The sequence below is a fragment of the Camellia sinensis genome, chromosome 6 (assembly GCF_055761805.1).
Source record: "Camellia sinensis isolate YWXY chromosome 6, ASM5576180v1, whole genome shotgun sequence".
NCBI classification, from domain to species: domain Eukaryota; kingdom Viridiplantae; phylum Streptophyta; class Magnoliopsida; order Ericales; family Theaceae; genus Camellia; species Camellia sinensis.
This window is the reverse complement of record NC_138966.1, coordinates 163,002,387-163,013,659: the sequence shown is the minus strand read 5'-3', so window position 1 is coordinate 163,013,659 and position 11,273 is coordinate 163,002,387. Positions and strand designations below refer to the sequence as shown.

Here is an 11,273-nt window from a genome sequence, read left to right as displayed (position 1 = left end):
CCGGATATCGCATATGTTGTGAGCGTTGTAAGTCAATTCATGCACTGTCCTAATAAAGATCATATGAATGCAGTTGTTCGAATACTTCGATACTTGAAATCAGCCCCAAGGAAAGGACTTATGTTCTCTAAGAATAATCATCTAAATATTGGTGGTTACACAGATGCAGATTGGGCAGGCAACAATACTGACAGAAGATCTACTTCGGGATATTTCACCTTTGTAGGAGGAAACCTTGTTACTTAGAGGAGTAAGAAACAAAAGATCGTAGCTATTTCTAGTGCAGAAGTTGAGTTCAGAGGGATGAATAAGGGACTTTGCGAACTCCTTTGGTTAAGGAAGTTACTTAGAGAATTTGGTTTCCCACCTGCTTCAGCAATGGAGTTATTTTGTGATAACAAAGCAGCCATTAGTATTGCTCACAATCCGGTCCAACATGATCGTACAAAGCATGTTGAAGTGGATCGACATTTCATCAAGGAAAAGCTCGAGGCTGGGATAGTTCAGTTTCCGTTTGTCAAATCAGAAGATCAACTGGCAGACATGCTAACTAAAGGCGTGTCCAAGTAAAATGTTCTACAACTCACTCGACAAGTTGGGCATTGGCGACATCTTTGCACCAACTTGAGGGGGAGTGTTGACTTGAGTTGTAAAATAAGAGTGAGTGTTGGCATGAGTTGGAAAGCAAGAGTGAATGTTGGCATGAGTTGTAAAGAAAAGTGATTGCAGGGATTATCTAGAATAAACTCTGTATGATAGTCTATATATATGGACTTGCATTTCATAGAAAATATATCAACAAGAGCTATACATTTTCCATGTTTCTACAGTCTACTCGGATAATATGCGTGATTCGATTTTATGCTTGAATGACCCTTTTCTTAATTTATTAATTAATATGCTCATCTGAATTGCATGATTTGAAGTCCTATCATTTCCTAAATTTTGAACCCATTTATTTCATACATAAGACACATATATGTATAAGTATACAACTATTTCATCTAACACAAATTAATGTTATCCAAAAGAAACAGCCAATGCGATCCAAAGAGATTTTCTTTCTTTTTTTTTTTTTATAGAATTTTCCACCGGAATAATGTAATTTTTATGCTCATTTCATTTTTAATTAAAATATCTATTATTGTGTTTTACAATTAAAAAAATGTCACTTTCACATTATTTAGATTATATTTATCTAATCAAAAAAAAATTACTTATATATTATTTTTTTAATTAAAAAAATCGATGAAAGAAAAAGAAAACATCCCAAGTACAGACATGCATTTATTTGGAATTTAAATGGAAATACTGTGAGAATGACACAGAATTGACAAATCCACACCATTGTGTGATGGAATCGAAACCCCTCTCTCACATACTATCAATAAAATTTGGTGAACTACTTGGGCAACTTATAAGGTGAATTTGGACATCTCTTTGAATTCAAATATGATATTGATTGTATTGCCTAAACTGATGAGATCTATTACATATATATCATCAATAATTTGAACCGCTTATTTTATAAAATTTTACATTTATATCATTTATTAAAAAATTACATTGATTTAATAATCGTAATTTTTTTTAATTTTATGTAGAAAGTTTTTTCTTTACCCTCTTTATCTCGATGTGCTCTTATTTAATAAAATTGTCATTTTACTAATCCAAAAAAACAAGTATTGTGTTTTGTATGTAACTTTGGCAATTCAACGAGAACAGACACCAGCATTTCTACCAGCTTGGATTGTAAATTGGTTTGATGAGAACATTGCCAAGATCTCATACTAATTATCGATATCATTACAACTTATTTGAATTTTTGACCTCAAAAAAATAAAAATAAAACTGAAGAAGAAAAGAATAGAAAAGGAAAAAGATAAGGAACCAAAACGAACTCGGAAATTAGATTTTTTTTTTTTTTTTTTTTTTGGGTTGATAACGAGAGATATATGGCATAGGGGGAGGGTTCACAACAATTAAAGCTAACAATGCAAAGAAAACGCAAAATCTAATTTAGCACAGATCTACGTATCTATTAATAGCTACCACACTCTCACTTCAGTAAGGTAACAAATTCAATAGCAAGCAACGTGTGACGCGACAACTTAATTGCCACCGCCGGCACCAAATCCAGCTCCTCCACCAAAACCAGCACCGCTGCCTACCCCACCACCTCCACCAAAGCCGCCACCTCCCCCACCTCCAACTCCTCCCCCTACTCCGAAACCTGCACCGGCTCCAAACCCCACTCCTGCACCGGCACCTAAACCACCTCCGCCTCCACCACCAAAACCCCCACCACCACCACCTCCACCAGCACCTGCACCTGCACCTGCACCCCCGCCAGCACCACCACCTAACCCTCCGCCACCGAGGCCACCACCAAGTCCACCTCCACCACCAGCTCCTCCACCTGCACCACCACCGACACCTCCTCCAAGTCCTCCATGATGACCTACACCACCTCCTAGACCCCCACCACCACCTGCACCACCTCCTATTCCTCCACCATGACCTAAACCACCACCTGCATCACCTCCGAGTCCACCTCCTGCGCCACCACCAGCACCACCTCCACCTCCTAAACCACCACCTGCACCACCTCCTATGCCACCACCAGCACCACCTCCAGCTCCACCTCCTAAGCCGCCACCACCACCTACGCCACCTCCACCTCCTAAGCCCCCACCACCACCTACGCCACCTCCACCTCCTAAACCACCACCTGCACCACCTCCACCTCCCAAACCACCCCCTGCACCACCTCCACCTCCTAAGCCTCCACCGGCACCACCTCCACCTCCTAAGCCTCCACCGGCACCACCTCCTACGCCACCACCAGCACCACCTCCACCTCCTAAACCACCGCCAGCACCACCTCCTAGACCACCTCCACCTCCTACGCCACCACCAGCACCACCTCCACCGCCACCACCAGCACCACCTCCTAGACCACCCCCACCTCCTAGGCCACCACCAGCACCACCTCCTAGACCTCCCCCACCTCCTAAACCACCCCCAGCACCACCTCCGCCTCCTAAACCACCACCAGCACCTCCCCCTAGACCACCTCCGCCGCCTAAACCAAGCCCACCACCTTTACCAAACCCATGTCGAAACCCATTCTTGTATATCCCATGCCCTAAACCTCCTCCAAGATGGCCAAGTAAGTGTTTATCATCTTTAACTCCATTAACATCTGCAACAACAACTCCACCACATACGACTAATACAAGTAACAAACCAACCACAACACTCATTGTAGCTTAAACAACAGAAAACCCACAAAGCAAGAGGGGCTCTCTATCAAAGAAAACCCTAGCTAGCAATGCTGAGTGCAGTGCAGTGCCATGTAGCTGTGAAGTATATAGTTATTATATAGACCGATATTTCATGACAACATATGTAGGTCCCCTTGAACCCAACTACCACCTTCTCATCAGTAAATGAGTTCTACTCTGTGATTGGCCAAGTAATTTATTTTTCCAACTGTCCCTCCAACGTATTCACAAATGAAACCACTGTTTTTGCATGATACTTTTCGCTGGATTTTACTCCGGGGAGGGGCACTTGAGAAATTATGAATTTTTATACAAAATGAATGATATAAAGTGGTATTTTTACAATTTTGAACAATATTGCTAGGTGTTTTGCCTTAAAACAAGACTATCACACGAGGATTTTAATCATTTCCATTCCATCTATATCATGGAACATTTTCATTATATGTTTAATGGCTGTAAAATAAAAATATAAAATTATAATTATTTTAAATTAAAAGATATAATTGCACTCATCCTTAGATGATATATGCAATAGAAATGATCGCAATCCATCATGTGATGCTCATATTAATCTCTATAATTTTTTTATATAAAAAATTTATTTATACTGGAAAAGTATTTTATTTTTGAGGCATGTACATGTGGTGCCTAACTTGCATTTTATTAGCTAAACTAGTCAGACTATAACTTTTATAATTGTTTATGAGAAACAAGAAGACAATTCTTTCATTTGAGAATTAATTTCTTTTAATAATTTTTTTATTTTTAAATTTTTATGAGGTAGAAAAAAAGTAATACGTTTATAAATATATATTTTTGTTTTATTAAAAACCATGAATTATTAAGAAATTTGGTTTTTTATGATTTTTTTAAACTTTTTAACTTTCCAAGAAACATTCAAAATCAGTCAATAAGGTTAGGTTTGGCATCTTCTAAAAGAATTAAAAAGTCAAAAGTCACTATCTTATTTAAGTCATATTATCTTATTTAAATCGCATCACCTCTCTATTACATCACTTCAAATTCAATTCATATTTTATAAAAAATTAAAAAATACAATTATTTAATTTTCCACTTTAATTCAATTTCCCAAACAAGAAAAGGGACAACTTGATCATCTGTCTGAACCGCGTTGGCCTACTAGCCAAATACAGGTCGAAAGCTCCAATCTCTATAGCTTCTGATCCATCTTTAATGTGATCATTTATTGTCCTTGTCTGATTTTGATCAATGGAGCAACCAAACACTGTCCTCGCAACAGTAACATCTATTATTTATCTAATAGCAATGCTAGATATCATGAAAAACCTTTCATGGAAATAATAATAAAAGTTTTGTGATCCTTGAATTACACTCAAAATAAAGCACCACACACTAATCAAGGTAATCCAATGACCATAAATCTTTCATGATCATTTTCATGAAAAAAATTTCATGATCACTAAATTTTCTTTTTATCTAATTATATTAAGGATTCTTTTAAGACTTAATTATTTAAAAATCCTATTTACAAATATTATGATAACTCATGTTCTATCCAAATTTTTTTGAACCAATAAGTCCTATTTAGTAAAACTATAAAATATTATCAGTTTTTTCTAATTTTTAAAACTAAGAAGGCTATTGACAAACGAGGCCTATGTAGTAATTAATTACTTAAAAATTCTATTTACAAATATTATGATAATTTGTAGTAATTTTTTTACTATTTTCATCTATTGACAAACGAGACCTATGTATTAACAACTCAGATACGTAAAAATAAATAAAAATAAAAATTATTATGTAATTCAAAAAATTTCATATGTATCTCATATTATGTAAAAATTGAGTTTAAACCATACATTAATCAAACACATATGTTAAGTCTAATACACAGAAAATTAAAGACAAATGGGACACAAATATCTCTCACTCTATATTTGATTTTTTGTATTTCTAACACTATTGCCAATAAATAATAAGTTGAGACACCATGTAAATTTGCTCCTAGATCACCTCATAATTGTTTCCATAATTCTATTGGTTCGTTTGGGATGTGGGTTACTTTTTTGATTTTTTGACTATTTTAGCCTGGCGCTAAAAAATGTCGTTTATGATAGACTTTTTGGCTTTTTTGACTTTGGTGATAGAAAAAATGAAATGATTATGGTTTGAATATGATATTTTATCTTATTGAACTGAAAAATCTATTTTATCTTTTTTGATTATTTTAGCCCAAAAAATCTCATTTTAACTAACAAAGGCTCTGTCATTCTCTATCCTCACTTCAGACAACTATAAGACACATGACTCAGGCACAGGGCAGGGGAAGAAGCCAGATCTACCGGGGAATTATACTGATGCAGATGGTGAAAGTGAACTGTATATCTTAATGTTTCATGCTCTACTATTGGATAAATGACAACATACCACATTATGCTAAAGAATGAGAGGGGCCAATCCCATTAAGTATTGCTTTTGCCCTATGTGTCTCTCCAAGGATGTATTTGATTAATTTGATTGATTGAAGCATCACAATAGCCCAAAGAATGAAAGTATCCCACATTATAAAAAGGGTTAATTATTTGAGGTTAGGCATTTTATTCTTTACAATTCAAAAATAGTTAAACAGCCTTCAAATGATCTTAGGTTAATTGCTATTTTTCTCATTCAAACTAACAGAATATATAATACACATGCAAATTTTTCAAGTGAACTTTTTTTTTTTTTTTTTTTTGAAATAAAGTGAAATTAATCGCAACCTCCCTCTTCATGATTCACCACAACCTCCTCTTCCTTCCCTAGGCTTTGTTGTCGCCCCTCTCCCTTCCAAAACCACCTTCGTAATTGTCGCTTTCTCTCCTCTCCAAGCATCTCTATTGACCCCATGATACATGTATATATATTTATTTGTGGGATTGATTTAAAATATAATAAAATTAAAATTAGGTTAAAAGTTAAGAATTAAAATTTTATGATTAATTTATAATTTAATTAAATTAATGTCAGTTAAATTAAAATTATGCATATAATAAAGAGAGCAAAAAAGAAAAGAAAAAAAAAAAAAAAAAAAACAGGCAATTGGCTTTAGAGGTATTAAAGTCATATTACGTCTATTTATGCTAATTCAAAATCACATGAGAACTATCTAATTGTATTTAGACCATATGAGAAAAAATGTTTTAACCTTAAATAAAATAAATAAATTTTCTAGCAGTACTTTGACAAGTACAACATTATTGTAATAATATAATATGTATAAATTTTTTAAAGAAATTATGACAAGAAAGATAAAATATAAATTAAAAAATATAATGATAGAACAAAATTTATTTTAAATATAGATCAACCAGGGGCGGAGCCATGTTTGACTCAGGAGGGGGCACACCCTGAGTTTTGGAATTTATTTATTTTTTTTTAAACAAAAAGAAAATATATTAAATAAAAAAAATTATAAAAAAATTATTTAAAGTGAAATATCAATGACATTTTTAAAATTATGAGAATAATAATAGTTATTTTGATTAAAAATAAATAGGCTATAATAAGTTATATTATTATCTATAAAAATTTCAATATAATGGTGATATTTATTATTATTGACATACAAACATAATTAATTTTAATGAAGATATTGAATTTATTAGATTGTTAGTTACATTTGACATGTGGAGTTTATCTTTCATGTGTTTCTTTTCATTCATAACTAAAATGACCACTATATAAATTATAATCAAGCAATACATCTTCAATTATAAAAATAAAAAAAAATTACAATAGGTCATAACTAATATCAGAATGAGTCATAATTCACTATTACTTGATATATAGTCATAACTAAAATAACAACCACAAGAAGTTATAACTAAATTATATCTAACACTATAATGTGTTATAACTAAAGATCACGAAGATAATTGCGACAAATGATAGACACTTTTTTGTGGTATATTTTGTAGAATTTCTCTTCTAAAATATATCATTTCTGTCTCAACGTATCTTTTTTTTTAATTTTCTTATCCACCTATAAAATAGTTATTCTCCAAAATTTGAATAAAATTTAATCTCCAATCCTTTAATTTAAAATTCACATTTATCTAAATGAACTCTTGATATTTAAGTTTAGTAATATCTCATTGTTGTTTATTATAAAAAAAAAAAATTAATCAGTGTGTTTGGTTTGAATTTTTTGGATTAAGTTTTTTGAAAATTGAGTTTTTTTATTTTTCGTGTTTTTTTTGTTTTTAGTGATATTTTTAAAATTTTCAAAATTTTTTTTACTTTTTTAGATGTATCTTACTTAGATATATCTAAAAAGTAAAAAATATTTTAAAAAATTAATAAATACATGAAAATATAAAAAATATACTGAATTCTCGTATTTTTTTATATTTTTGATATTTAGTGAATTTTTAAAATATTTTTTTATAATTTTTTTACTTTTTAGGTATATTTATGTAGGTATGCCTAAAAAGTAAAAAAAAAATTTCTTAAAATATTTTAAAAAATCAATAAAAATACAAAAAATAATAAAGTAGAATTTTCTAAAAAATATTTTTAAAAAAATAAAATTAAATTATCATTAATTTATACCCTCTCTGTACTGAATTCTTAACTACCCCACTGAATTCAACCATAAATTTTACTATTAGCAGATTTTATTTGGAATATTATAGGATTTGACTAAAGAAAGAAAATATTCATGTGCGGATCTGTATCCATTGGATCCTAATTTACTACTTTCCACGTAAATATAAAACTCATCAGTAGCTGGCCTCATTAAAGTCGAACTTGTCAATTCTCAAACGTCATTATGGTATTGCAAAACTCAACAACAACAACCATCCAAAAAGAATGCTGTGGGAATGAAAAATTCAATTACATCAAATTTATATAATAAAAAAAAATTAGAGAAAGTATTATTTAGGAGGTAGCTTTAAAAATTATTATACAATAGTTAGGGATGGCAATTTGAAACCGGCCCGACAAGGACCCGATCCCCCGATCCCGATTTGAATGGTTTTTTCCCGAAAAATACCCCCGACGGGGAGGGGATGGTATTTAAAAATTAATCCTCGATTAATTTCGGGCCGGGGACGGTAATTAATACCCAATCCCCGGCCCCGACTAGTTTGTCCCCGACTTAGTATATATATATAAAATATACTTTATATATTATGTTTCCGTCTCTCTTTCTCTCTCTTTCATTTGCACACTCTTCCCTCTCTTCTCTCTCTCTGGTTCTCATCCTCTCACTACCTCTCATCTCTCTCTCTCCCTCTCACTCACTCACAGTCTCTCTCTCTCTCACTCTCGTACTCTCCTCCCCTTCAGCGCCACCGTCGCTGTGGCCTCGCACCGCCGTCCTCCTCCGTTGTTCGTCTCAGCCACTGTCGTTCATCGCCTTCGTCCATGTAGCCGTCGTCGTCTACCATCGCCGATTGCAGCAACCATCGTCGATCGCAGCCACCATCGCCGAGCGCAGCCACCGTGGTCCACCTTCGGTGCAGTCACCATCGCCGACTCAGATCTGTTTGATGACACACAAATCTCAGATCTGTCTCTATTTGTCTTTATTTTTTTTTTTTGGTAGTTGATGCACGTTGATGATGTTCTTGATTGATGAATGCACACTCAGATTTGTTGATTGATGATTTTTTTTTATGATTTTCTTGATGATTTTGTTGATGTTAAAAGTTGTTGATGATGTTGAAACAGATTTGGGCGGGGAATTTTCGGGGTCAGGGATACCCGATCCCCGTTAGGGGGCGGGGATGGGGACGGTGACAGGGTCCCCGTCGGGGATCGGGGCCGGGGCCGGGGAATTTTTTACCATCGGGGATCGGGGACGGGGAGGGTGATCCCCGGCCCCGCCCCGCCCCGTTGCCATTCCTAACAATAGTGAAGGGATTTATGATTTTAATAATTAATATTTATAAAATTTATTTTTTTTGACACACCACTTTAGGTAATTCCCCTAAAAAATTTCACAATAATGATGTGAAAATATATTATTCTAAATAAATTTATCTTCAAGGTATTTTATTTTGAGGTGAAAAGATCACAATGAACCACATCATTATGTATAAAAATTATCAACAATGATTCATCCCCCTTTCCCCCCACCCCCTTTGACCCCCTCTCTCTCTCATTGGTTACATTTTCTTTTTCTTTTTTTTTTTTTCCTGCTCCTCCAATCACCACCCGCCACGTGGCAAAGGGGGGGTGAGGGGGTGACCCCCAAAAGGGGGTCCCAAGCATTATTCAAAAATTATATATGAATTTTTTGTTTATGTAATGTTACTCCTATACAAATATACTCTCTTTTTTTTTCTTTTCTTTTCTTTTCTTACAAATCCAACGTGGTAGTTGAATTGTTTTATGAGGGTTGGTTTGGGGTGTCCTAAAAAAGTGCACTTTTTGTCTTTTTACGAAAAGATGTGCAGAAAAGTAGAGAGGTGATGTGATGGAAAAAAGATAAAAAGATAAAAAGATGGATTATATAGTTCATGCCAAATCAACCCTTAATTTTAGTAGTTCTGTTTCAAAAACCAAATTTTAATTGGAAGAATTACACGAACATGGTGTCAGTAAAAAATATTATAAATATTAATAATTAAAATCATAAATTTTTTTACTAATACGTAATAATTTTTTAAAGATTACCCTGAACAATAATTTCCTTATTTTAATTTTGTAAGAAAGTTTGTAAATAAAGTTATTTTATATAGCATTTTCCAAATACAAAAATTGATGAAAATTATTGATCAGAGGATTCCTTTTAAAGAACAGATAATAGGTAAGTTTCTAAAAAACAATTTAAAAATTCTTATAGATGAAAGCCTCAATTTTTAAATACTCAATAAAATAAAATTTTATTTTAATATTTAATATAAGTTCAAAAAAATAATAATAATAATTTGTACTGCTATTGGAGAAGTGAGGGGACCGAGTGCACAAATGAGCAGAGTTAGCCTCCGTTTAGGGAGTGAGATGACTTTTTGACTTTTTAAATTTTTTTTGTTATTTTAGTCTGGGATTAAAAAGTCTAGTTTGAGAAGGACTTTTTGATTTTTTTGACTTTTTAGCTTTTTGGTGAGGTGTCTTTATGGTAAATTGCCAAACTGCCCTTGACACATGATTCTCATGGCAACTCACACTCAAATGGTCCTCCACGTCAGCGCCATGTACAGGATCGAAATTGTTTGAATTTTTTTTTTCCTGTTTGGATTTGGCGTATTTTCCTTTAAATTTTTTTTTTCCCGGTTTGGATTTGACGTATTTTGCTTTTTTTTATTTTGGGTTCGGATTTCACGTATTTTACTTAAATTTTTTATTTTTTTTATTTTGGGTTTGGATTTGGCGTATTTTTTTATCTTTTTTATTTTTATTGGTATACAATAATTTTTTTTTACTTTTCAAAAATGAGTTTTCATATTTTTTATTTATTTTTAAATTACGTCGCGAATGGTAATTTATGTTTTTATGTTTTTTTTAAAATATTTTTTAATGAGGCGTATTTTTCTCGTTTTTTTTTTATTTACGTTTTTGTCATTTTTTAATTCGTACCCATTAATTTGTTTTTATATCTCAAAAATGGATTTTCATGTGTTTTATTTATTTGTAAATTACATGGCAAATGGTAATTTCTGATTTTTTTTTTTATCTTTTTGGATTTGGTGTATTTTTGTCATTCTTTTTTTTTTTGAATTTACATTTTTGTAATTTTTTAAATATTTTTAAATATTTTTGAATGAGGCGTATTTTTTAAAAATAATTTATGTATTTTATTTTATTTTTTATTTTTTTGCAAATGGTTTTTTCATGTGTTTTTTATTTTTTATTTTTTATTTTTTTCATTTTCTGGGAAATGATAAAAAGTGAGGTTTTATTTTGTTGTCCTGTGTATTTTAAATATTTAATTTTAATTTTATTTTTATTTTTATTTTAATTTATTTTTAATTTTATTTTAAATATTTAAATAATTTAAATAATCTAAAT

The 11,273-nt window shown here is 32.3% G+C and overlaps 1 protein-coding gene across 6 annotated transcripts; it reads right to left on the bottom strand.

The window, feature by feature from the left end:
* Nucleotides 1–1,734: 1,734 nt before the first annotated feature.
* LOC114276103 (uncharacterized) lies at nucleotides 1,735–3,375 on the bottom strand. 6 transcript variants are annotated; one of them, XM_082875253.1, is made up of 3 exons: nucleotides 2,831–3,374; nucleotides 2,717–2,800; nucleotides 1,735–2,680 (listed from the first exon to the last, which is right to left on the bottom strand). In XM_082875253.1, the coding sequence occupies exons 1-3, from the start codon at nucleotides 3,264–3,266 to the stop codon at nucleotides 2,112–2,114; spliced, it is 1,089 nt and encodes a 362-aa protein (XP_082731379.1). In that variant the 5' UTR covers nucleotides 3,267–3,374; the 3' UTR covers nucleotides 1,735–2,111. The 6 variants fall into 6 exon arrangements, with proteins under 6 accessions (XP_082731379.1, XP_082731376.1, XP_082731375.1 ...); XM_082875250.1 differs by having other exon boundaries at nucleotides 1,735–2,800; nucleotides 2,831–3,375; XM_082875249.1 differs by having other exon boundaries at nucleotides 1,735–2,854; nucleotides 2,885–3,375.
* Nucleotides 3,376–11,273: the final 7,898 nt, after the last annotated feature.

Bases quoted from the DNA above. Each gene is read 5' to 3' on its own strand.
- LOC114276103 (XM_082875250.1), bottom strand. From the start codon at position 3,266: ATGAGTGTTGTGGTTGGTTTGTTACTTGTATTAGTCGTATGTGGTGGA. The intron at 2,801-2,830 runs GTGGTGCCGGTG...TAGGAGGTGGAG, and splicing joins TGCTGGTGGTGGCGTAGGAG to GTGGTGCCGGTGGAGGCTTA.